Below are 27,082 nucleotides of genomic sequence, written 5' to 3'. Positions count from 1 at the left end.
AAGTCGCAACCACTTGCTTCTGAGAGACTGAGAGCTCTTCAGCAAATTCCAGCTGGTGCCTTCCAGAGGACCCAAACGTGGAGCCTCATTGCCTGCTGAGCCAGGGGCACAAGTACAGGCACTACCCTGTAGCAGGCAGCACGTGCCATTGGGGCCCCCGAGTGTTGCTTACACTTCATAGAATCACAGAATGGTTTGAGTTGGAAGGGACCTTAATGACCATCCAGTTCCAACCCCCCTGCCATGGGCAGGGACACCTTCCACTAGACCAGGTTGCTCCAAGCCTCATCCAGCCTGGCCTTGAAGACAGTCAGGGATGGATGTCCTGGAAGGGGTGAGACCTGTGCCTTTAAATGAAAACAATTTGTGTTATGGGACCAGCAAAATAATTGCTAATGAGATTGATTCATATCAGGGTGTGAATGACGGACGTGGCTGCAGCAGTGCTGCTGCAGAGGCTTATTTCTTCCTCTTGTGGTGTCAAGCTCATTTAATTTATCCCTCTCACTAATGACAAGCAAGAGCAGGATCCCTTGCCCTTCCCGCTGCTGCCCACGCTGCCTGTGTCCCGGCATAAAGCCGTGGGCAGTTTTCCTGGCACTTCTGCCTATTGTCTAAGGCGGCAGCTTGAGCCCTGCATGTGCTGATGCATGTGTGTGTATTTTTTTTCCTGCGAGCACATAGATGGAACAGACCTGATTGTTATCCTCGGCAAGAGCACGAGTAAGAGGATTTGCCTCTGTTTAACCAAGTAATAATTAACACCTGGTGAGAAGGTCTAACGGCCATAGCATCTCATTAATGTATTTTGAGGGACAATATCCTATTCAAATACACTTTGAAGAAAGAGGACCAGCTTTGGAAAGGACACAGAGTGTTTGGAAACCAGGCATCCCTGGTTTTCAAACTCCTTCACTCTGCTCAGTGAGATGCAAAGGACTCCAGGCTGCTATAAAACACTTGCCGGAGCATGGTAGTGTGTACACCAAGGTGCAGCAGTGAGCTTTGCTTTCCTGTCGTATCGCAGCTTCTCACCTCTTACTGCTCCGTCCCAATTTTCAGGGACTGCCAGTTGTAACACCTAAGGACTCTGTCCTTGTAATGTAATAAAACATGATTTCCACCCCAAAGAAGATGCTGTAAGAGTAGAAGGCAAGACAGAAACAGTCAGATCATTATGGGCAGCTTAACTACTGGTAAGTTTTCTGTAGGAGATCCCCGTAAATGCCTGGGCAACCATCTGGATTCAGGGAACCACAGCTGGAGGCGAGAAGCTCCAGGCACAGGGCACCTGAGGGAGCTTTACCATAAGCAAACATTTAGGAATGTAAATTGGTGCAGCACAGTCATTGCGGAGGCCATAAGACACAATTTCTTTCTAATCCGAAAGAAGACCTCTTTTCTTTCCTGTGCACAGATTTACCTTGTGGTCAGGTGCAGTGGCTGGAGGGAGTAAGGCACACTAAGTACACAGCCCCTGAGCGTGGAGTAACCTGACACAAACCATCTCCCGTTCTACTTCTTTCCACGTCTGTCACCCCGTGCAGCTAAACTGAAGGACTTCACGCCTCGGTCTTATCCCAGGTAATGCCAAAAGGGCACATGGAACACACACAAAGAATAATGTGGGCTGAATGGTTTCTCTGGAGGTGATCCAGCCCAACCCGGTGCTCACAGCAGATCCTACAGACACACAAACCGATGGGAACTGGCCACAGAAGAGCACGTCAAAAACAAGCCTCACCTCCAGATGACCTGAACTTTAAAAATGGCCATGTCACAAGCCAGCCTGAATTGCATGTGTCAGACCCATTCCTAATTGGCCTTGTCTTCTATGTAATTGCGCTTGCAAGAGCTAGATATTATTGTTATTATCCGCTGCCAATGGGCATCAGTCTTCAGAAATCACAGTGGCTGACTTCAATCCTCTGCTTTCGGGGGGGATCTTTGGTCGTTTATTTTAGTGGGGAACCCTCCGTTACTTAGCAAGTGACCGGTGTGCTGAACTTTGGCTACTCAATGATGCGTTGGCGCTGCTCGGTCTGGCTCTGTGGTCCATGGCTTGCTATGGGCTGAGGGGAACAGGGGAAAAAGGAGGAAGGATGAGGCAGGGTAGCCATCCATAGCCCAGACTGACTTGACGTGTGGGTCAGCCCTTGGCTGGCTGCAGCACATTTGGCTCCAGCCGCCACGCTGGGAGTGGAATCTCCTTGGGTCAGCAGCCTTTTGTGGATCTGCTCCTGGGCCAAAGGGAGCCAAATGCCTCGCGGTCCTTGGGGCGACGCGGCGAGCCCCGTCCAAGCCTTTGTTCCTTGCTAATTCTGCGGCTCCGGTTTTGTGTGCTGCAAACCCTGTGATTGGCACTTGGCCGGACTGCTAATGCCTTGAAGAAATATCTGTATAAATTCGGTTATGTGGGAGTGTGCGTCTGTGTGGGTTCAGCCACGCCAAACCCACTTTATTTCCAGCGTAAAAATCGCAGTGGAGAAAAATCCGAGGTTTCTGGAGTCCCATACAACACTGTGCATCCTGGCGGAAGGGGAAGAAATAGGAAAGACCGTGTCATCGCAAAGCTGCAGCCCAGATCTTGCCATTCCTCCGTCTGAGGTTGTGTGTGCTGTTTGACTTGTCATCGTCACCCGGTTTGCGCTGCTTTTTGGCAAAGGGAGGAACAAGAGCAGGCAATGTTTTGCAGAGGACAGTATCTGGCTATGGAAAAGCTGTGCAACATGACTCATCCTGTGTAAAGGACATGAAACTGCAACTGCATGCCACATGAGGGATGGTAGCTGGGCTCGAACCAAAAAACATCCTCATCCAGGAAGGGTATTCAAGCATGTGCTTAATTTAAGAACATATTTAATCAGGGCCTTTGGGCATAAAAGGGTAATGATTAGTCTTGTGTTGCCGAGAAAATCCAAGTGACATCCGGAAGATGTATTACTCGAGAAAATTTAGTGTTATTTCAGTGTCCTCGTTTAATCTTTCAATTTCTAAAAAAGTAATTATTTTAATTTCTCATTGCTCGCCAGTGCTGTGAATTCTTTCACAGCTGTCTTACACTTGATTGTCAAGGCCAAGTGGAATCAGCAAATACAATCTGGTTCAGATAATAATTATGGAAGATCAATCCTGCATCCGCCTCTTTTCTCCGGCCCCATTAAACTTCCCAGCATGTAAGATATGCACGTTTGACTTTGCAGGGAAAGCTAGACACAGTAAAAGAATCTTTTTCCCTCTTGTACACACTGCTTAATAATTTCAAAACAACATCATCCCTGGCCCCAATTCTTTGGATGTATTTGACCCCTAATTTTTTTTGTATATAATATTGTGTTGCTGCGGAGATTAGCTATGGAATATATGCTTTTAAGTATGCAATATTATTTTTTTTAATTAAAATTACAAGTGAGCATCTTTATTAGCAACTGGTTAGCATCCGTCAAAGTCCTGAAGTTGACCCGGTAAAGCAGGTGAGCTGCGTTCCGATGGCTGTTCCTCAAATAACCGTGGGAACAGCAGGAGCAGCAGAACAGAAGGTGGCTGAAAGCTGCTGCTGCTGCTGGACCCGCTCCTGCTGCCCTTCACCGTGGGGATGGTGCCTCCCTGTGCAGGCACATTGCACCCAGCCCAGGAGCAGCTCCCTGTCTCACCGTGACCGGTGCAGATGGCATCTGATGTCTTTGGTTTCCTTGGGAAAACCGAGCGCTCCAAGTGGTGCAGCTACTCTGGACCCAACAGCTGTGAGAAGGCGTGCTCTGGTCTACGTTGACCACGTTTCATACCCAAACCTTTCGGCCGCTGTACAGATGATGTCCCCTGAGCTGGCCTAGACTCATCCTGCCTTAAGGACTCTGGACACCAGCCATACAACGGGGATTTTCGAGGGGTCTGCAGGAGGCTGGGACCTAAGTGGATTTCCCACCTATACCCTGTAGGAGACATTCAGCCTGCTGCCCATGGAGTGTGGCCTCATTTTTGAGATACTTACGCTACAGAAACATATTTAGGTACCTGTTTTAAGAGAGATTCTTGGGCCAGGCGGTAAGCAAGGGCTGTTACTGGCTGTAAAGTAAGTGCTTGTTCATTTTATTGACTTTGGGTTAAATCCTTTGCATCCTCCTCAGGCAATTACTCCCCCTGAAACCAATATGACTGTCGGCATGAATAAAGCAGTTGGATTTTGACCCCTGTGAGAAGACAGCAATCATAAATCTGGCTGGCAGCAGAAATCCAGGTGATAAAACCAGGGATTTTCCTGGGGGAAAAAACACAGTAAAGATCTGTGGCACAGAACTAGGACAATGGACGTGCAGAAAGCAGAAGAAAATTTAGCCTCATTTAACTCTAATATTTATCATTAGGGTAGATGTTCAACTGAGCAGCAGTGTAATGTGTTCTCAGCTTTGTCCCTGCTTCCCTTTCTGACCTTGGTCATGATCCTTGAACACCCCATCCCTCTCAAAGCTGTGGTTAAATATTGTATGTGGCTTTGAGACTGGGAGTCAAGGTACATCAGTGAGTGCAGGCTGTCATAAGGGTGTTTAAAAAAGTGGATGATGGTGACGAAACATCTTGGTGAGAAGCTATGAAAACATGGTACAGTGAGCCACATGACTAGGGAAGAGGTTTCTTTCTTTTTTTCCCCCTCTAGTTTCTTTTCCTTTTTAGAACAATATATCTTAATCTTGCTCTGTGGATGTAGCACGAGAGTTACGTGTGTAGAAAGCATCTGAAATCACTTTGTTTCTAGTTTTCTTTCATACGTTTGGTAATATAAATAACCAAAGAGGATATTGCTTAACCCATAAAACAAAGTGACATCATAATTTATTAATACAGAAGACACAGTTCATTGCTGTTAAATGCCATAAAGAGCTGGAAATAGAGTAGTTTCTCAGAAGGCATCACCAATATGTCAAAGGAAATATTTCCTTGATGCTATCTCAGCACCCATAAGATCCTCTCCAAGTACCTCAAATTTTGGTTATTCCTTCCTGAACCACTCTGCAGCATTCAAGGGCAGCTTTGCCGGTGATTTCCCCCACATCTGACGTGTTCTTCCTGGCTGCTCCAGTCCTCCCAACACTTTGCTCATGTCATTTGCTCTAATTGATTCCTCTGTGGGAAGGAAAAATACATGAGAAAAAATTGGGAATGTGGTGGGGGGGGGTGGGAAAAAAGCATAGGCAAATGGTGGGGACAAAAACCGGCTGGCCCATTTATGCTGCTCCCGTTGATGCTGGTGGGGTGGCAGCAGAAGCCCACGTGTCCCCTGTGCAGCTCCTGGGCTGTACGCACTCGGGACCTGGGCCAGCACAGTGTTTAAGCACCTGCTTACCCCTAAGCTTCCGAGTAATTCCTCTGGCGTGAGCTAAGCACAGGCAGCCTCCTGCTTCCCACGGTCTCCCCTTGCGAGGACGCGTGCACCGCGGCCCGGCTGAACGCACGGCTGCCGGCATTGCCTCCGGCGTGGGGCCGCTCACCGCCCACTGCTTCTTGCTCCCTCCAATTCACAGACCCAGCATTCACTGCTTAACACTGCAGCACCCCCTGTTCTGCTGGCACCTGTGTGGGCGAGCCCACAGGGAACCCCACTGGCATCCGAAGGGCTCTGCCAGGGCTCTCAGCGCTGGATTCAGCTGCAGAAGAATTTTAGAGTATTCCAGGGAGAAAAAAATGCCAACCCTTCCTGTTCGTTTGCTGTCCCCAGGCACCAGTGTGAGCCAGCATATGGACAACGCGCCGTGGCTGCATGTCAACAATCTCTCTTTTAGGTAACATAAACAATCTTCCTGGTACGGATAACTTGCAGCCCTGGAAACTCTCTCAGCCGGGGTTCTGCTTCATGAGCCACCAGTACCTGCACAGAATCAAGAATCACAGAATGGTTCAGGTTGGAAGGGGCCTTACAGATCATCTAGTTCCAACCCCCTGCCATGGGCAGGGACACCTTCCACTAGACCAGGTTGCTCCAAGCCTCATCCAGCCTGGCCTTGGACACTTCCAGGGATGGGGCATCCACAGCTTCTCTGGGCAACCTGTCCCAGTGCCTCCCCACCCTCTCCGGGAAGAACTTCTTCCTGATATCCAATCTAAACCTCCCCACTTTCAATTTAAACCCGTTACCCCTTGTCCTGTCACTACAGACCCTTGTAAAAAGTCCCCCCCAGCTTCCTTGTAGCCCCTTCAGGCCCTGGAAGGTGCTATAAGGTCTCCCCGGAGCCTTCCCTTCTCCAGGCTGAACAAGCCCAACTCTCTCAGAAGCACCAGTCCCCATCGCTGGTCCCTGTCTGCCTCATCATGAAACATGCCTGGCTGTGCTTTTGCTACTTTTGGGGAGAGACAGGATGCCTTCTGGCTCCCCAGGACATTAACTTGACGTTTTATTGCTGTTAATTTCATACTTTCCGTACACGTAGTCACCTCCCTCCCACCGCGATGCACCTCTTTAATCCGATTCAGCCGGTGTAGGAAACGTGCCCGTTGCGTGCATGGTGCTGCGTGGGTTCAGCGCCTTACGCTCTGCCTGCCAGTAATCCCCGGGGAGCCGTGGCGTGATGAGCTCCTACCTGCCTGCTCCATGCTCACGCACGCAGGCACTTCGTCGCTCCCGGCTCGCTGGGTTTCCCTCCTGCTCACCAGCCGGCAGTGCGGGCTTTCCGCATGCTATTTGCCCATCCAGCCCCTCCAGAAACACGCACACACGTGTGCGCTCACACCTCTGCAGCACGCGTGCTCAGCCGTGTGTGCGCAGCCAGCCCCCCCCATGCAGAGCCGGCGCCTGCACGTTGGCAGTTCGCTACCCCCCTTGAATCCCCCCCTTCTCTGGGCTATATGTGGCATTTCGAAGCTCTGACAATCTGCTCCAAATGTTTTCCATATTTGTTCAGCCTCCTTGATTCAAATACCAGGAACAACTCAGCCAGCACAAAGCGAAGCTTTGGGGGGCAAAAAAGCTCACACCCCCCCATCGGTGCGTGCACACACACGCACGTGAAAACCTAAAGTTCATCGGCATGGGAAAGGAGGAGAAGAAATCCCAGCAGAGCTCGTCCCTGAATAACCAGAGCCAGACAGGGAAGGCACCCGAGGGGGAGAAAAGCTCCGGCTCGAGCAAGACGCAGGAGCCCGCCATGAAGAAGAAGAAGAAGCAGAAGAAAACCAAGGGGGATCCCAAAACTGGCCAGGAGGAGGAATCCCACACTTGTTTTGTGGCTGCCGTTTCCCGCTGCTGTTTGCTTTGCTGCAGCTGGCGTTAGGCATCTCTGTAACAGTGCTGGGCTTCCTTATGGCAGGCATCAGTTCTTCTCTGCTAGTCAGAGACACTCCATATTGGGCTGGGATAATTGTAAGCATAAAGTCTGTTTCTCCGTAAAAGTGCCTTTGCCAACATTAATGCAAGCTGCATGACGCTCCACTTTCGACTAACCAACTGCATGCACAACACCGTTTGAGTTACGCTAACTATAAATATTCCTAGGATTAAATATCTGGGTATACTTTCCCAAGGAAACTGCTCCTGCAGAATAACGCAACCTTTCAGCTTCTTCCCTGAAACACCCAACAGACCTTAAATAAAATACAGGGTTGCTGTTCACTAGGTGTGTGCATCAGCCTGTGCTCTGCGCTGAACTCCTGCCTGCTGATGCTGAAAACCGACGTTGATTTCTTTTACGCTGCCTTCCCTCTTTCCCCACCAAACCGTAACAATCAGGTTGTAGAAGTGAGAGCGTAACTCTCCAACTCTCAACTTTCGGCCGGGTGCGTTGGTAATAGCGAGAGGAGAGAAATGGCTGTCTTTGAGCTTCCTTTCTGCGCTGCGTTGGAGAACTGCTGTGATTTAACCCTTTTCCTGCCCGTTGCTCCCCGACTTCTCCCCTACCGGAGGGGAGACCGCATGTGGCCGTGGGGAGGGGGACGGTGCTGGTGGGTGGGTAACGTGGCAGGGGAAGGGACCCCGTCCCAGGGCCTGCCGGAGGCTCCCACCAAGACACGTGCAGTTTGGAGCGACGCGCCAGCCTCGCCGCACGGGCTGGCGGGGAGGGGGCAAAGGGCAGGGTCTTTTCATGGGAAGCATTGCTGGTCCGACCCAGCAGAGATATGGGGAGAAGGTGTGGGGGTCTCGGTGCCGTGCGCGGTGTGATCCTGCTTGGCCGTGTGCTCGGGGATGTGCGGTTTGCCTGTGGAGAGACAGGGCAGGTGATTATGAGCCCAGGATGTGCCATGGATGCAATTTAGCGTGCAGGGGTTTTTCCCTAGGCAGCAGGCTTCAGGAAAATATGTAGTGATGTGTTAGCACTGCTGTGGGTGTTGTTAGACTGTAAGAACTCCCAGCAAATAAATTTGTGTTTAGGCACTTAAAGAAAATATTTCCTGATACCCTAAACAGCTATGGGAGCATCTCCCATCAATGCGATTCCTTGCCAGGTGAAGGATTATCTGAATCCCGGACCTGCTTGGGGTTTGCTGACTTAGTCCTCCCTCCGAACAGTGGCAGGAGCAGGACCTGAGCTCCCAAAGGAATAGCTCTTCCTACTCACCTCCTTGTTTCTCTTCTGATTGAAGAGGTATCCGAGGGTTCAGTGTTCCCTTTGCTTAGGAGGAGAACTTCCTCCTGGGGTTTTCGCTGTTACAAGCCAGGGGGGAGTACGGATGATAAAATGGCAGCATGTGACATTTTCATTCCTCCTGTTTATTTGGAGATTCTGGAGGTGAGATTATTTCTTCTCCAGACCACCTGTGTAGTATCCCAGGTGTGAAATAGCTTTTTCACTAGAAAAAGTCGGCACATGAAGGCTGGGGAAAGAGCGAGCGGGACTGAACCAGCATACAACCAGGGATGCGCGAAAAGCCGTGGAAGCAGACACTGGACCATTTCAGTGTTCTCAGCGTCCAGACAGCATCCGTCTGAGACACCCACATACCCCTCATCTCCCCTGGAGAGGCCTGACACCCCACCAGAGTCACTGAAGCTACTGAGGGCTGCAGGTAGGGACCCCTGGGTGGGGTTACTCTGCCTACGGTTTGAGCCAGACTCTCACCTTGGGGACTGTGGTGCGATGTCGAGCCACCAGCATGTTCAAGTGCAGTTTGATTCCTCCCTGGCTCAGAATGGGATTTGGTGCTTCCCCCCGCTTGCTCGCAGGGTGGTGGCGGGGACTATGTGCTGGAGGCAAGTGGCCAGGCAGGCTCCTGGGGAACCACGCTGCTCTCCTGCACCCTCAGCCCAAAGCAGAGGGGAAACAGGGGTCTGACGCCAGCGGAGAGGGTGGTAAAACAGAAAATGGTGTTGGAAAGCGAGGGTTGAGGTGGTGGTGCAGCCCCAGAGCCTCATAGCAAGAGTGTGTGAGGAGCACTGGCCACGGCCGATGCACCTCGGGAGTAATGAAGAGCGTGCGCCTGAGGGGCAAAATGCAGGAGGTACAACGCGATGGTGCATTTGAGTCATAGAATCACAGAATGGTTTGGGTTGGAAGGGACCTTAAGATCATCTAGTTCCAACCCCCCTGCCATGGGCAGGGACACCTTCCACTAGACCAGGTTTTGCTTTTGTTTTGTTTTGGTTTTTTCATTTGGTGATGTCTCCGTGGCGGTACTTGGTGCCCACTGCAACATCAGACTGGGACGGCCAGGAGGTGCTGAGCCGGTTTCTGGGTGTGCGGGTCACAGGGTGCTGCTGGTGAGCTGTGGCGGGGAGCGTGCTGAGGACCGGCCCCCAGAGAGCTGGGGGCAAACTGGGCCGTGAAGGAGGACCCTTGGCTACGACATCATACGTGTGGCTGGATGTCCTATGGGCTGGCTCTTGGGCTGCTGTGGGAGGCTGCATGAGGGGGTGGCATGTAGGTAGGGGATGGATGACCCATGTGCCGCTCAAGAACAAACCTCGTGTCAGAAAGTGACTTCCTGAAACTCATTTATTCGCACGGAAATGAGCAACAGACCAGAAAGATGCGGTGTAAAATAGCAGAGCATATTTGTTTTAGTAGCATCCCACTCAAGTGCTCTTTGTAAAGGACTAGATTAGTATTCAGAATCAAGAACTTAAAAAATCTATTATCAAGACCTTTTTAGCAACGTTAGAGATAATGGGCGAAGCTCATTCCTAGTGTTACTCCTTTGGAATTACACCAGGGCTGGATTTGACCCCACAGCTGCTAATGCAGGATGACAGAAAAATGAAGGAAAATTGCTAATGTGTTAAATAGACCCTGATTGATTGAAAGATTTTTTTTTTCCTCTTCTTTATTAGTGGCAAAATGGTGACACCGTTCCTTGCTGAAAATCAAGTGCTTTAGTGCATCACCATGAATGAAAAGGAAGTTACGTAGAGAAGCAGCTAGAGTAAAATGCTGCCAAGGAAAACCATGCAAGGCACTCCAAATCAAACCGGTTCAAAACCTGACCGCTGAGGTTTGTGAGGATAGCGCAGGCCGCGGATTGGGCTCACTGTCCTGTGAGAAGCAGCTAGAGTAAAATGCTGCCGGGGAAAAAAAAACCATGCAAGGCACTCCAAACCAAACCGGTTCAAAACCTGGCCGCTGAGGTTTCTGAGGATAGCGCAGGCCGCGGACTGGGCTCACTGTCCTGTAGAATAAAGCTCTCTGCTGATGGAGAGTGGAGGAGGCCCCTGACACTGAAGGGATTCCCCCCCGGGGTGTGCATGGCACCCACCCTTCCCTCCTGTAGCTCCTGGGGAAGGAAACGATACAGCCTGCATTGCATCAGAAAACCTACTCGTCTGAAATGCATTTCATCCGAAATCCATGGGGCATTAGTCAGAAACCCAGGGAAAGGTTTATGGACAGAAACCACAGAGCCTACGTGATTTATCATTTCTGCTTCAGCTTCAACAAGCTATTCCCTGTAAAATGCCTCTGTCGCATGGCTAGGGACAGGCGAATAATTGCAATTACAAACAGCGAGGGTGGCATTTGTTTCACCCACCTATAGCCATTCCCAGGGAAGGTGTCCAGGTCTGAAGCAATTGTCCGGCTCCTCCGTGACACCTCTCCCGAGCACCCAACACCGCAAGCTGGACCACCCCAGCAGTCTCTTCCTTCTTGCTGTTTTGAAGGAACTTGGGCAGACTCTTCACAAATCCACCCAGGAGCACAGGGCTGTATGTTTTGGTTTTTTTTTTTCTGTGTCTTGCCACTGCCTTGCTGCGTAGCTTTGGGCAAGTTACTTAACCTTGCTAAGACTTTGTTATTTCTCCTGTAAAGTGGGGTTAATAATGGCTATCTGTCACCCCTTGCTTTGAGATCCTTGGATGAAAAGTGTTGCAGAAGCAGTAGATATTAATGGTATCCTTTTCATTCTTTTTCATTAGCTTGTGGCCTTTTGACACCCAGAAGAAGAAACGATGTATTTCTCCTTGAAAAATCTGCTCTTAGATTATTTCCACTGTGATCAAAAGTAGAGAGTATCAGAGTTTTCACAGGCGAGCTCCCTTTCAGCCCCGTTTTGCAGACTCAGGCAGTTAAGAAAGTTACAGAAATGCTCAGCAGAAATGATTAGCCAGGGTGTTTATTATTTCTGCCACAAAGTTATTTTAAATCTGTGTATATGTAGGGATGCACATGAAAATGGGATTTTTAAAAACATTTTTTTTTTTAAATCTGTTTCTCCAGAGGCTCAAGGCAGCAACCGTGGCTCCAGCTCTCATTTATTATATTGCAAAAAGTGTCTCAAAAGCTCTGCCACGGGCCAAGCTCCCAGCTCAGGAGCTCTGACACTTCTCCCTCCTCAGGCCCAGTTTCCCTATGTGTTTCCCCAGGCCAGCGCATCCCTGAGCTTTTCCCAGGGGTTAGCCATGGCTCATTGCTTGTTGGCATCAACGTTCAAGCGTTGGCTTCTCTGCCTTGGTAGAGTGAGGCTGATGCGGGGCGTTGCGGTGCGAAATTGAAAATGCAGTTTAATTATTCTTCATTTCCCTGGAGCCAGAATGATTAGGTCTCTTTAAGTTTTTATACTTTTCTTAAAGAACCTTTTGCATAATTTAAGACAAAACCTTCACCAAAGGAAAAAAAATTCTTTGCTTTGAGCATCTCACAGGCAAGGATGGGTAGGACAAATGAAAATCCCACGATGGCTGGAAAACCCAGCTGTGAAGGGCAGTTTGCTGGGGACGAGGGGCGAGGGACAGTGCGTTGCATGGCAGCATCAGGGAATGGTGCAAGACAGCCTGGTCTGGCAGAAGAGTTTGGCTGACTTTCATGCTTCAGAGATCATTTGATGGGTAGCAAACAGTCACGACTGTCTCCTGACGCGGCGTATCCCTATCAGACGCTGATAATTGAGATGTTTGTTTAATTGATGTACTTCTGCATGAGAGTCTGACTCAGACGGTGGGTCCTGCCACTGACTCAGCACATGCTCGTGGGCTGGTGAACCTGAGTGCCAGAATCAATAGCGCTGCCTGTAACAGGCGGTGCTGACTCAGCCTCTGCCGCTTTAGGTTGTCAGGGGTTGTGTCGTTTTGGGGCTGGAAGGGCGGGAAGGTGGTGTGGCAAGCTCCCTCTACCCAGCACTCTCTTTGGCTTATACAGCTCTGAGCAAAGTCGCTCCAGCACCCCCCAGTTCCCAGGGAAGCAACAAGGCCCCTAAAATTAAATTAAACTTTTGAGATGGTAGAAGATGGCAAAAGGGAGAGGCCAGGGGTTGGGATTGTCATCCTGAAAAGGGGGTACAACGACGGTGACGTGTCTAACTGTTAAGGAGAAGCTTTGAGAACGTTGTTGTGAGACGGGTGCTGAACGGTTGAAGCATTGTGTGCAGGTGTCTGGGCCAAAAAGGATGGTACCGTGCTATATAGCGATATAAATTAGAAATAGGGGGTGAATGTGTCCTGACGATTAGCTGGGGTTGGTTACCCATGATCCCTTGGACTGGAAGGGATGTGCTGTACCTGTAACTATTCCTACAATGTGGATGGTTTCCCTGCCTCAGTGCAACACAGCAATTCAGGACCCACGTCGTCTCTGACAGTTTCCCCCCAGGTGAGGGTCTGTAGGTGTGTCCACCCAAGAGCCTTTCTGCAGATGGTCCCTCACACGATAAAACGAGACAAACCTGTGTGGGTAAACCTCTGTCAGCCTCCTTGCCTTTCCCTCTCCGGATCCTCCCGTCTGCTGGAAGTAACGTTTTTCCATGAGGCCGGACGCTCAGGCTGCACGGTGGTGGCCCTGCCAAACATCAGACAACTGCTTTATGCGTGAGGCAACTTTTTTATCTTCCTAGAGAGGGTCAGTAATTGGGAAGCATCCTCAGCTAGAGCGAGAGGCAACCGATCCCCTTCCATATTGATATGGGAGATGATTGACTATTTTAAACCCCCTGAAATGTGCTCTCTTTTAAAGCCTGAAAGGAGAGAGACGCTTTCTTGTTAGCCCTGGCCCCTTGCTGGGGTTTTTTTTTTGTTGTTGCTTTTGACACCTTTTCCTGCAGCAATTGTGGAGGTGGCTTTCAGTCAGGCTTTACCTCCTATACAGCCTTGCTGGGTTTTTAACTTTTACTTCTTATGAGGGAAACCAATTTCAATTTTTAATAAAAGGTGACACTTAAAAACTGGTGCCATCAAAGCAGCTAATAGAAATTACAGTCATTCAGGCATCCATTTTTTATACAAGCTAGCTTCAATTAGCCCTGGGCAAACATCAAAAGGTTTGAGGGAGGACTGCCTTCGAGAAGAGCCTCCAAGTTTAGGTATTTAATTGAGCCTTCTCCAAAGCATGTGAAACTCTGGATGGTATGCAACAAGGTCCGCTGCATGAAATACCCTATGGTGAGGTTTCCAGTGCTTGTTTATAGCCGTATGTAGCACCAGACCTGTGTTCTTCAGAGCCCTCTGCCATTAAATCTCATCATTTTCTAAGAGTAACTATGCATTGATTAACTGAAACCCATACTTATATTTTGATCGGGTGCAGAGCGGAAAACTTTTAAGGGGAAAAAAACATTGAAATGTCCTGAAAGAATGGTTTGAGAAGGTAGCTGCACACCCAAGGCCTGTGTGATAGCTGGGCAAGTGGTGATCTAATCTTGGACAACTCTGGGGTTTAACCCCCTGCTCCAGCTCCAGCCTAAAGGGAAAAGAGGGAGGAAATCATGGTTCCTGGCAGGATTATGTTTGTGCAGAAAGCCTAGGCAAGATTTGTAAAGGGAGGTTGTTCAAACAGGTTTCCTCAACCCAGGTAACCTTAGAGGTGGTGGCTTTCCACAGTTTCACAGTCATGGACCCACCTCAAACTGCGAGTCGTGTTCACGTAGCGCTCTTAGCCATGCTACACTTCTCATGTTGCAAATCACTCCTGGCTCTGGGACCTTTTAATGTTTGGGGTTTTTTTTTGTTCCCTCAGGCATTTGATTGCCCAGCACCATATTTCTGACTGAACAGCAGTAACGGACTGCTGCTGCAGCTCCTGGCTTTGTAAGTGATGGTGGCCTTGGCAGTGCTTTGCCGAGGGAATTGCATCTCACCACAGCTCAAGTGACCGTTGTCACTGCTGGGCAACTGACCTAAACAGCAAATTGCATTACAGAAAAATATGGTTTCGTTTGACTATGGATGTTCTTGCAGGGTTTTGATTACTTTACAGAATTTAAAAGGAAGTTGTGTACCTGTCATGGTGTGTTGGAAGGGACCCATAGTAAAGACATCATTATTTTATTCTGTAGGTGGGGCAGCTATGGCCAGCTATCATGAGGTTTTATGGCTGCTAAGAGAATGATTCCCTAGATGATGATGGCCTTTGCCTGCAGCCACGATATATATGTTTATCATTATTGTTACAGCTATTTTTTCTGGCAGTAATTCATATGCAACTAGACTGTCCTTAAATCTAATGAGAAATCTGTAAGAAGAAAAACCATTGAGGTGCAATACCTCTGTGTGGCAGACTGGCTTCTTCTGCATGTGGTAGTGAGACCTAGGCTGAGGAGAGGCTGATGAAAGGTAGCAGCGAAAGCTGCCTGTAGCACCTGCTTTCACTCCTGTTCCTTGTAAAGCGAATGAACATCAGTGACGCTGTCTGCAAGAGCCTCTACAGATGCCTGGCATCAGAGATGATCCTGGTTCGTAATGGCAAAGCCAACGGGAACGCTTTCTTTTTTGCATCCAAGTCTGTGTCCAGTGGGATTGTTAAACTGTGGATAACGTGGCTTTGCCAAACGTGTGGAGGGGAGCTAAGACTTGCCATAAGGCGAGTGAGCTGTCAAGCCAAGTATCACCTCGGAGGGTAAGCCAGAGACTTCTGAGACAGCTGCAAGAAATAATTTCTTTAGCCTGTCCCCACAAACATAAAGATCCATAGTCTTGACGTGAGCAACCATGAAATGACTTGTCCATAATGGAAATTTCTTCCTGATTCTGTTAATAGCGGTTTTCCCCCGCAGTTTGAGAGTTTACATTCTTGTTAAAAAGCACGACCCTACCTGTGGGTCTCAGCGAGACCATGTGGCATCGCTCTGCCTATATTTGAGAGGTATTGTCCTGCAATGTGTTTGCTTTCTGCCCCTAAAGGTTGTTTCAGGAGGCTCTTGCTAAAGAGCCCCCATACAAAGAGCAGGTGAGCTATACTATGTCTTTGCGAGTGTTTGCAGCATTTGTATTGTGGCAAGATGCTCCTTTGAACCAGGTTTTTGCCTCCTTTCTTCATGTCTTGGTGGATGTTTCCAGCTCTCCTGCTTTACCAGCCTTATGTGCCAGGGTCTCCGAGACGCTCAGGGTAGGAACAGCTTTGCTGGAGCCAACCGCCTATTCTATAGCAACACTCAGGCTAAAGCTGTAGCAATAACAAAAGAAAAACCCGTTTCACAAATATACAAGGGAGAGATGCAGACAGATTAGAGCAATCTGTGGTTTTGAAATCTGTCGAAATAAAGCAAACCACATTAATATGTCAGCGTGCAAAGACAATGAATGCAAACCACAGCGGAAATTTGTGCCCTACGTGTTCATGTTTCCCCCAGTTCCGTACATTACATAACCATCTTCATCACTACCACGGGGTGTCCTTTTGCCGCTCGTACACCTTGTCCTTAGTCCTAGGACCAGACGTGAGTGAGCCACAGGGAGGTGAAGACGGGGAGAGCAGCTCCCTTGCCCCGAGCCTCGTGGTCCTCACTGGGTGGCAATGCCTGTGGGCTTTGTCCAAAGACCCTTCTGCATTGCCATCTGTGTTTACTCCAGTCAGAGGTGTTAGGCCTGTTTTTCTCACCCATCACGCTTTTCAGAAGTCTGGTATGTTTAGAGGGAGGGACAGGGTTGGCTAGTGCAGGAGGGTGCTGGCACCATGCTGGGCAGGATGTCAGCCCGCCGTGCTTCGATGGCAGCTGGAGCTCTTCAGCATGGTGAGATCAGCTAAAGTAAAGCTGACGGTGAGGGATTTTGGGTACATAAAGCTTGAGATCAGTCTTTATTGCTTGAGTTCTGGTTTTAAGATGATCGAGATACGTCAAGGCATGCTCCTTGCAAGTGCCGGACATGTGGTGCGGCTGCTGCTGATCCTTTAATTTTGCAGCAGCGTCTGAGGCTGGTTTCAGCAGCGTGTGGCTGGGATGAGCTCCTGTTCCTGATGAAATCTATAGGATCTTAATTTGGTTCTCACAAGAACAGGCTCTAGCTGTCTTTGGGGTGGGGGCAATCTGGAAGATCTTAATTCGGTTCTCATGAGAACAGGCTCTAGCTCTCTTTGGGATGGGGGCAACCCCGTAAATGTCTACTCCTATTTTGATTGTGCTTTAGAAAAAATTGATACTTAAGTCACCTTTCAGCCCTGAGGTGTTCCTGCACAATGGAAGGAACATCTACTGCTTCCCACTAAAAAGAAATAGTACTGAAACTTTTCTAGACCATAAACTTTTTATTCTTTTCAGCCAGCTCTAATAAACAGCTGTTGTCCCTGGATTGTCAACTGGAGGATTTCACAGGGTATGCCTTGCCCAGAATTAAATCTGTACCCTTCCTAAATACATCTGTATCACATTCAGGTCTTTTTCTAGACAGTACTTTTCTAAATTTAAGTTCTTTCCTTGGATAACGTTTCACATCAGTTCCTATTCAGCAAAGGGGGTGTTAGTCCGTCTGGAAAAACTTGAAATATAGGATCTTGAAATAAACTTGAGTTGAAATGTACTCAGCAGAGGAATACATATTTCTAGATTTCCAAATGACAGTTACAAGAGCTGATCTAATTAACTGCTATTGTGCAGCTCTTACAGAATCTATTTTATTTGTATAACAAATGTGTATCGATGGGTGGCAAGCAAGTGCTAAAGCAAGTTCAAGTGCATTTTGTGTTGTGTGCTTAGTCAATAAGGCATAGGAAATGTGTGCTTCACGCTGGGCTACTGCAATGGCTGTTGGAGTACTAGGACATGGGATTACCTAATGCTACTTAGCAATCGGCATCAACAGCATCCCTAACGTGCCTGCTGTAATGCAGCTCCTGAGTCACTTATCGAGTCCTAACGAATGTTTACCAGAGGAATTTTGTAGTTATTCTATTACACTTCAGAGTTATAATTCACAACTGATCTATTAATAATATATAAAACATAAGCATACAGCTGTTTTCTGTATAAATGCTCCACACTTCGGTTTGCTCCAATGAGTGATTTTATCTTTAAAGAACTGAAATGTAAAACATGTATGGGTCATAATTTTCAGCAACATTATTTTTTCCCATCACTTACAAAAATACAAGTTGGTATATTGTTATAAAAGTAATAGTTAACCCTTCTGAAATATCCTGACCAAGACTCACTGGAATCCCGACGCAGTGTAATCTCTTATAAATACCTCTCTACAAATGTGCCTCTTCGAGTATCCCCGAGGATATTACTTAAATCCCAGAGGAACTTTAACAAGCGCATGCAGGAATGGAAATCCTTTTAAATGATAGTCTTTTGTATGGGAAGCTTTCTGAAGAGGGAGGTCTGATCCTGCTGCACTGGAAGCAGGCAGGGTCTTTGCAGAAGTTGTACGGGGCACTTGACGGCAGGGAGAAAATTCCACCATCAGTATCTGGCTCTGCCCTTGGAAATGAATGCAGCTCTGTCGGCTTTCTGTGGGAAAACAGGAACGGGAAAGGGAGAGTGGGCACAGTCCCATGATGTCTTACGGGAGTAACCTGGAGGCAAATCTGGCCCTCGGTTCGTGGAAGAGTAAATACCCACTAGTGTAGCTGAAGCAAGGCAAATTTAATTTATTGCTCATAACAAGATCCTGCAGCACCAGATCCTGAAAATACTTAGGTCTAGCTTTGACGTGAGCAGCCCCTTTGATTTCACATGAATCTGGGGACGTAGCGTTAAGCGTGTGTATTTAAGCATTTGTTTTTCAGTTCTGGCTGCAAGTTCTTTCCTTCAGCCTACTGCCACTGGGGGAGTTTATCATTTGGATATTACTAGAGATATGATCTCCTTAAGACTTAAGTTTTATGGGCATGTTAATTGAATTAAAAGATTAATATACAGTGCAAGGGACCAAGGACATAGGCGATTAATCCTGAGAAATAAAACATGGTTGAGTCACATAGAAGCACTATAGGGCAAAAAAAAAAAAACCAAACCAGCACTGAAGGACCTTTGACAAGAAAGGTTGTTTTTTCCCCTGACAACCCTGTCAGCTACGGCTGTCAACAATAAAAAGAAGAAAACAAATAAATTGGAGGCCGTGTGTAAGTCATAGGACCAGAATATAAATACACATGACATGGAAAGGAGTAAATAATACTGACGCTTTCTTTAGAAATGTTCTCAGGCAATCCTTCCTATTCATGTCCTACTGAAATGGCATGAAATAAAACTTTATGGGAAAAAGTGTCATTAATCACACAGGTTCTTGAGGGACATGACTATCCGTGTGTTGAGAGGCACTCTTCCTTTACAGAGCTGCTGTCTGCTGCCTTACACCAACAATGCAGATATAAAGAGAAGTTAGGTATTTTATTTATCAGATCGTAAGAGAAAGGTGCTTCATCCTTGCTGCCTAAAAGGACACTTACGCATTTTTCACTGCAGGTCGAGCAGTTCCCCATGGAGCTGGAAATCTGGATGTGAAGGGCACCGCCATAGCGGGCAGCAAGCAGGCAGGGATGGGGCAATGAAGGATCCATGAACTCCTGCAGTCCTCTTGATGCTGTAGGTCCACCCCTCAGCAGAGGCAGCTCGCACTCGAGTTTGGCCCCAGAAAGCAAACCCCACTGCTCTGGGAAAGCCTCACATTAATGAGAAGCTTTCAAAACCCCCAAAGTAAAATGAAGAGGGTAAAACAGATTCTCTCTGTAGTCACAGGGAATTCAATAGCTATTGTTTATAATCAGGAAGCTCCTAGGAAGGGGGACAAGGCTTGCTCCCATCCCCATGCGCAAACAAGCCTTAGCACCTCTGAAAGCACGCTGGCTGATCTCGGCTAAGGTCCCCACTAAGGCTCATCACACCTGGGCCTTTCCAAAAGGTGTGATTTGAAGTGGCATTTAAAAACGTGTACATGCCATCTACTTATCTGATTTTCCAAGGCATGGATCTCTCCAAGGCACCAACAATGCCCTCTCCCACTGCAGGCACAGTCAGGACTCCTCTCATTACCTGATCCAGCCCCAGCAGCCCCACGGCAGCACATGGACCCCTCCCTGGGCACCTGGGGACCCGACTCCTCTTGTGCAGACATGGGGAATCTGCCAAAAAACAGCAGTCTGGTTACAGAGCTGCGGCTGCTGCGTCCTCCTGTGAAGTCTGCTCACTGATGGGAGAGAAAGGCGCTTGACCAGAGTGCTTAACACCGTGGGGGAACCCTGCAAATACTGCTTAAAAAGGGAAATCTCATCCATTGGGCTAGCTCCTCAAAGCATGATCTTGTTACTGAGCTATTTGCATGGCTAGAAAATTCCTACCAGTAAATATCTGTGCCTGCAAATAAATCTCAGTCTTCAGAAGTAATAATAAAGAGAGCTAAATGAATAATAAAGCGCATAAATACTCTTCCATTACTGTTAACGATTAGCAATTACTGCCACAGTGCTAAAATGCAGTCTCAGGTTGCAAGTGAGATGTCTTCTTTGGTAAGGCGACCACTCTAGGAAAGCTTGAAAGCCTCTACTGTAAAGTGTGCTGCTTCTTACCCAGCAGCAGCTACGGTTACTCATTTACAGCCTGTACTGGTGACATAAAAACACTGTCAGCATCCAGTGGTATGTAGGATGGTGCTTTTTGGGCTTGCAAGCCCAACTTTATAAACTTTCTGCTCCTTTTCAATAATGAGTTATATGGACAAAAACTTGAAACACATCCAGGAAGCTATTGCTGGGCTGCCTCTTTGTAGGTCTGATTCAAAAATTCCCCCTGAGTCAGGTTTTTGTGCCTCGGTGTCTGTAAAGTGAAGGCTAAAGCTCTTCCTTCCCACAAGCGCATCCATACATACGAGGTTCTTACACGCATGGCTTGTAGCCCCTACTCAAATGGTTTGACTTACACACTGGTCCTGGAGTTACAGTCCTGCTAAAACAGAAGGGGGTTCTGGTGTAAAAAAATGTTATTTTTGTTTGTTTGTTTTTAACTTTAACACATTTCAAATCTCTTCCCTTGCAGGTCTGTGTGGTGTCCTTAGTGGGATTTGTTATGCTTTGTATTTCGTACCAACCTGATGAGAAGACCTGTCTGCAGTTCACAGTAAAGGTACCTTGAGTTTTATAAAATTTCCTTTTCCTCTCATGTCATTAAATACAATCAGAAAAGTCGATAGTGGGGATGTTTTTAAGAGCACATGAAAAGAAGTGAAAATGCACCTGAAATGCAAGAATGGTTTTCTGGTGTTTTCCAGGCAGCTAACAGAGAAACTGTAGCCTGCAGAGGGGAAACTCTAATAACAAACACTTGAAAACAGAGCAAGATGCCTTTTTACTTGCCATATGTTAAGAATATCAAAGAGATTCAGATCAACAAAGCTGGAATAATTTGCAAAGTGTTCAGTGACAGACTAGGGGTTACTAATTAAGTAGAGACATTCATAGAGAGTTGGGTAGGAAGTAGCGTGGGATAAAATGGATCCACTTAAATCTAGTTTTAATTTTTAATGTGTCCTAAGAAGCACCTCAGCGTCTTCCCAGCAGTTTTGCTCCTCACCATGAAATAAGAAACTGCACGGGCACAGGCAAATTCAAAAAGGGTGGCTGGAGATCTCTGCCTGCCTGCTGCCGTGGCGGGGGAGAGGGAGGCTGTACCTGTGCCCCAGCAGCCGTGTCTCAGCACACGGTGCCTTGTGTCAGGCTCAGGTGTTAGCGAAGGTGGGAAAGCCTTAGCCAACCGTGGGGATAAGCGTTCCTCCACGAAGCAAATTGCCGTCCCAGCGTTGCAGGAGAGGCACAGAAACCGTGCACCATTCCCCGCCGTTGGTCCCCAAAACTGCTTCCAAGTGACTAGGAAAGAAAAGCTGAGAGCACTTGTTCCACATGGGACGTTTTTAACACCATTTTTCTGGGCTGTTTTTTCTTATTATTGTAATTTTCAGGGCTCTTAATATTTTGCAGACACATAATAACCAAGAAAAATCCCGACGCAAGCAACACAAAATAATTATTAACTGAGAAAGGCAGAAGGAAATCAAATGCAAGGAGTGGCTTTTCTAAACCTGGCATTCATCCTCCCTCAAAAATTAGACCCCGGTGTGTCTTTTGTGCCTCTCTCGAGCTTCTCCCGTGCTTACATAAAAAAAGGGGAGAAGAAGAACAATTGTTTCTGCCCTTTGATTGCCTTTACGTTCTTGCCCGTCACCTTTACACCCGCTTACGGCTGCCCGGGGAGCTCGCTGGGCTGGGCGGGAGCTGCCACGCCAGGCTTTTTATTCCCTGCCCTGCAGCATTAAATTGGACTTGGCATCCAAGCAGGAAGGGAGTCATCCCTCGCGGTGGGAACGGCGTGTCGGGCTGGGCAGCTCAGATGTCTCTGCCACCCTTTGCAACACCACCCACCCTAGAATGTGAGCCATCGCCCCTGCAAGAAAATAACTATTTTTAAAGTGCTCCCCGAGCGCTGTAAAATGGGTTACTCCTCATCACTTGGCAGAATTAGAGCTAGAGTCTCCCTTGAAAGACTTATGAGCAGTCAATAGCCCATGGACTGTTGCCTACCCAAAGCACCCTCCCCCACCAAAATCCACCTTCCTGGCGGTAGCGTGCCACAAAACTCGATCATTCCCAGGCTGTTCACCTCTCCTATCCCACATCCACATCGGAGACATCATCTCACAGTGCCTCCTCTCCTATCTGCATGTCCAGATGAACAGCTTCAGGCTTCAGGACACGTACCTATTTTAAACAAAGGAGGAGCTAAGAGTCTCCTCCAGGGCTTTGATCACACAGAACTCATCTAAATCTCTAGTATCACTTCTCAGATCTTGAAATGTCAGTGAAAATCTGTCTCTGAACAAAAAAAAAAAGAACATTATCTGTTCAGCGACAAGGCTGAGGATGCAAAATTACCACCATGAGACAAAGCTGAGCAACTTGGGTCATTCTCTACTCCTTGGGGGCCTGATGTTTCATCCAACATCTGGATGGTTTCAGCAGATGTGCCCCGACTGTCCTCCCTGGGACTTGCTCCCCAACCCAGGCCCTGCCCTCAGGCTGGTGGCTGGTGCCCACTGAGGCTGACCAGCATCATCCTATAAGAAAACTTTGGCTGGGCTTCCTTGGAGTGCAGTAAGCACCCCAGGATCTCTTGCATAGCCCAGGGGTCACTCTGGGAGGAGGACTACACACACAGAAGCCTGGGGGATTTTAGTCAACCCCAAGGTGATCCTATGACCCGTGCGAGTGACTCCCTCGGGGTAGGAAACAGGAGGAGACCTCTGCAGCCCTCTCTGCCTTCCTCCCTCTCGGCACCTGCGTCTTTCATTTCACACTTGCATGAGCTCTGGATCCTGTTAAAAAAGGAGGTGTTAGAACTGCTTTCAGCAGAAGTACCTTCCTGAGACTACTGCAGGCAGCACCCCGTGCATCTGTGGGAAAGGGAGACCACCACCTAAAGGAGGGTGGCTTTGCCCTTCAGGGGAACATCAGTGAGTCCCAGGTTAAATTTCTGCCCCTGCCCCATCTCTGTCTCTGCGGGAAGCAGTACAGCAAAGCAGCGTGCCCAGCTGTTAGCATCTGTATTTAAAAGGGGAGATCCCTTCCCTTGGCAAAAGAAAAAAAAGAGACCGCACAGGAAAATTTTGAGGTCTCCTGTGGACTTCCTGGGCTATCTGCTAATATTTGATAGATCACTCACTGTGGTCCTCATCGTGGCATCTCCGGCGGTAGCGTGACACCCTCTAGTCCTGCCCACTTAGCCCCACGCCGTGACAAACACCCCGGTTCCTGTTCCCTGCACGGGCTGGTGTCTGAGCCACCACCGCCTTCAAAAGTGGTCCCCTCGATCCAAACCCCTCTGGTTTCAGCTCTGATAACTGTAAGCAGCCCTTTCCAGGAGGAATTCCATCCATCTTGGGTTGTTCATTTTCTTTTTGGCATGGAGCAAAATTATTGCCAGTAAATATTGCTAAAACTTTTCTTCCTCATATGAGGAACTCGAAGGAGGATGGGCTGCCGTGCTCTGACCTCATCGTATGCCGTCTCTCCCTGCTTCCCTTTTCTCCTTCTATTTAAACAGCAAGCACAGTGCCTGCCTCTCTGAGGCTGTTAAAAACCAGTTTTCCAGTGGCAAGTCCTGGTTCCTGGGCAGAGCTCACTGCGCGGTTCTGTTTGTGATGTTGAAGTTGCCTCCAGGTCTGGCATGTGATTAATCTGCTGATGGGACCTCGGCGCTCGATGCCTTGTGCTCCCTCACAGGCAGTATTTGCATTCGCCTCACCTTTGATATTTGGAAATGTGTTCATTTTCAGCGCCTCACAGAGAAATTCCTCTGCAAACATCTTTTGAGAATAATAAGGTATTTGGAAATTGCCCTCTGTCCCCACTCATCTCTGCTCGTCCCTGAGGATTGCTGTAGGATCTGCCCACGTATTCGGTGCGTTTCAAAGGGATTGTGAGATTTCCTTCCCTTTAGGTACAAACCCAGCAAATTCTTGCTTACTGTACCTGGAGCGTAGCTAGTTTGGGTTGTGCGTTTCATGCTATTTTGTACTGACTTTGGATAGAAATTGGCAGCTCAATAAAATACCTGCCAGGGAGAATCAGGCACACCATGTAGTATTGGCTTAATATTTCATTTATTAGGGAGGCCTGATTCTGTCTCCTGCTGGTCTGAATCCAGGCACTTCCAGTCAGTCTGCTAGGACTTCCGCATCGCAGAAAAACTCTGGTCCCTCAGAGGAGAGGAACAGTCATCAATGTTTGTCCATTTTCCTTCTTCCACGTCAAACACGGTTGCACCATCTTTTAAAGTAATGCCACAGGCCTACGAATTGCCACATCTTTCTTTGGAGGGGGTCCATCAGTCAGTAGCGCTCCCTTCTGTGTGCTTTATGTGAGGAGATGTCCCCGTTTTCCAACTTCACCTTTCCCACGGACCTTTACCTTGAAAGCTGCGGGGGTAAAGTCATTGCATTTAATAAGAGCCACCCTCATTTTGAAGCTGTCCTTGGTTTAAGGCTGCAGGGGAAGTCATTAAATTTAATAGTAACCAAGTCTTGGAAATGAAGACTTTGCTGTAAGAATTCGGTGATTCGGAGGAGAAAACGTATATAGTGCTTTAAGGTCTGCAATGAGCCCAAATATATTTTTTTTTCAATCTGGCAACTGAACAGGAAGATTGATTCACGCTGTAGATATAAGACAAATACCCCAGGAGTGTGAATTTTATCAAGACGTACATACTTGGGGTTTCAAGGTCATAAAAAATGCTTTTATATTGATAGTTTGCTTGCGGTATTGAGGTTAAGAGAGAGAGAGAGAGAGAGAAAGAGAAGCTGCTGTTTAAAATAACAGATTCCCAACCATGCCATGTGTCTGACAGATAAGACGCCAAGGAAAATAAATGTTTTTACAGTGCTGAACAGAACCAAAAATGCTATTTTGGCTAAACACAGAAGATGATTTTAATACTCATTCACACATATTTTGTATGCAGCACAGCAGCTGCCAGTTCCAGTCATCAAAAGCAAGGGAAGTCCATATGCTTTGGTAACCAAAGGTCTCAGGTGCAACCCGGAGTGACAACGGCTCCGAATCTCTGCCGGATTCCATGCGTTTGTGGGGGTGGGCTCTGCACAGCCACCCTTGATAAAAGCCATCCTATTTTAAGGGGTGTAGGGAGTAGTGGGGTGACAAGTGGACCGCTGTCCTTCTCGTGCCATAGCACTGGGAAATGAAAGGCACTCGCTGCTCTTTCACACCTTTGAAAGACTTCTCCATGTTTATGGGGCAAAATTTGGAAGGAGATTGAGCACAGCGCACACTTTCTTGTGGAGATTTGCATTCCCGCTCCATGGTAGGATCTGGGAAACAAATTGGCTGGCTGCATTCGCAGGGCCACGAGCGGGAGATCAACCACCTCAGTGCCTGATTTGCAAATAGAAATCAGATTTGTTTGGGCATGCAAACCAAGAGCCGGGAATAACACATGAGCAAAGTTTCAAAACCACCTACTTCTCAGCAGAGCCTGGGTTAAAATGTCAACTCAAGCCTCAGTTTGCTCAGCTCTTCTTCTAGGCAACTGCACTGATTTATCCCAGCTGATGACTTCAAGTCTGGCCAATCCAGGTACAACAGTAGAGGAAGATGGTCCCTCCCTCTCTATAGAGCTTCTCTCTGTATAGAAACACAGGCTTCTTGGTGCTTTCATCAGGTCTCAAAATTGTATAAAATACGCAAGGCAGAATTACTAGTTCTTCAGATATAGCAGTCTTTATAGCAGCCTTCCAGTACCTGAAGGGGCTACAAGGAGGCTGGGGGGGACTTTTTACAAGGGCCTGTAGTGACAGGACAAGGGGTAATGGGTTTAAATTGAAAGTGGGGAGGTTTAGATTGGATATCAGGAAGAAGTTCTTCCCGGAGAGGGTGGGGAGGCACTGGGACAGGTCGCCCAGAGAAGCTGTGGATGCCCCATCCCTGGAAGTGTCCAAGGCCAGGCTGGATGAGGCTTGGAGCAACCTGGTCTAGTGGAAGGTGTCCCTGCCCATGGCAGGGGGTTGGAACTGGATGGTCTTTAAGATCCCTTCCAACCCAAACCATACTCTGACTCTATGATTCTGTGAGATGACCTGCTGAATCATAGAATGGTTTGAACTTTGCATCACCAGGGAGTTATAGCTGTCTTGCAATCTTAGAAGCACACAGTGTCCAGATAGTACATTGGATGCATGCATTCCCTGTGAAGTGCATGTGCATGCATTCGTTCTGTGCTCCTCATTCTCTGGATAGCTGGGAAAAGTGGGAATTTTTCCTTCTTTTTTTTATATCTTTCAGCTGATGTATTTTCTCTTGAGTGCCCTGGGTCTGGTTGCCTGTGTTTTGGCGGTGGCTTTTGCTGCACACCATTATTTGCAGATGACAAAATTTGCCTGCGATACCATCTTCGAGTCCTGCCAGTGCAAGCTGGACACGGCAGACCCCCTCGGTAGGACCTTCATCTACCAGGACGCAGCTGACTGTGGCAGCCTCACCAGCATGCTCAACCTGTACTTACTCCTGCAGATGGTGCTCAACCTGATCGCAGCCCTGGTGTGTCTAGCCGTGTGCTTCGTGATGTGGAAACACAGATACCAGGTCTTTTATGTGGGCGTTCGGTTCTACCCTTTAACTGCTACCGAGGGCCAGCGACAGCAAGTGTAGGGTCTGGGTTGGCGCGGGATCTGTAGCCAGGGAATGGGGAATGTCAGCGTGCTGCCACCATAGACACCACGGATGGATGAGTGTTTGTAAGGTTTTTGACAGGGAAAAGCATTCATACAGTTTTAACGAACATATGTTTCAATCGCTTTAAGAGCATTTCATACGGCTGCTCCTGCAAAGGGTCTCGTGAGATTATGTAGCGGTCACAAAGTCCTGAAGATGCAGCTGTATAAATACTCCCCAAAGAGGATCTTTAATAGCCATAGACAATATGAGAGCTTAAAAAACTCATTGGGAACTCATCTGCAGGG

The 27,082-nt window shown here is 48.0% G+C and overlaps 1 protein-coding gene across 1 annotated transcript; it reads left to right on the top strand.

Annotated features, from left to right (window-relative positions):
- The first annotated feature begins 6,872 nt into the window (after positions 1–6,872).
- Positions 6,873–26,781, top strand: SSPN (sarcospan). The gene is given in 4 exon segments (XM_010153531.1): positions 6,873–7,211; positions 7,214–7,351; positions 20,593–20,679; positions 26,406–26,781. Coding segments are annotated over 4 exon segments (930 nt in total). The 3' UTR covers positions 26,772–26,781.
- Positions 26,782–27,082: the final 301 nt, after the last annotated feature.

This window comes from Eurypyga helias, unplaced genomic scaffold, assembly GCF_000690775.1.
Source record: "Eurypyga helias isolate BGI_N326 unplaced genomic scaffold, ASM69077v1 scaffold17510, whole genome shotgun sequence".
NCBI classification, from domain to species: domain Eukaryota; kingdom Metazoa; phylum Chordata; class Aves; order Eurypygiformes; family Eurypygidae; genus Eurypyga; species Eurypyga helias.
This window is presented reverse-complemented; position numbering and strand designations above follow the sequence as displayed.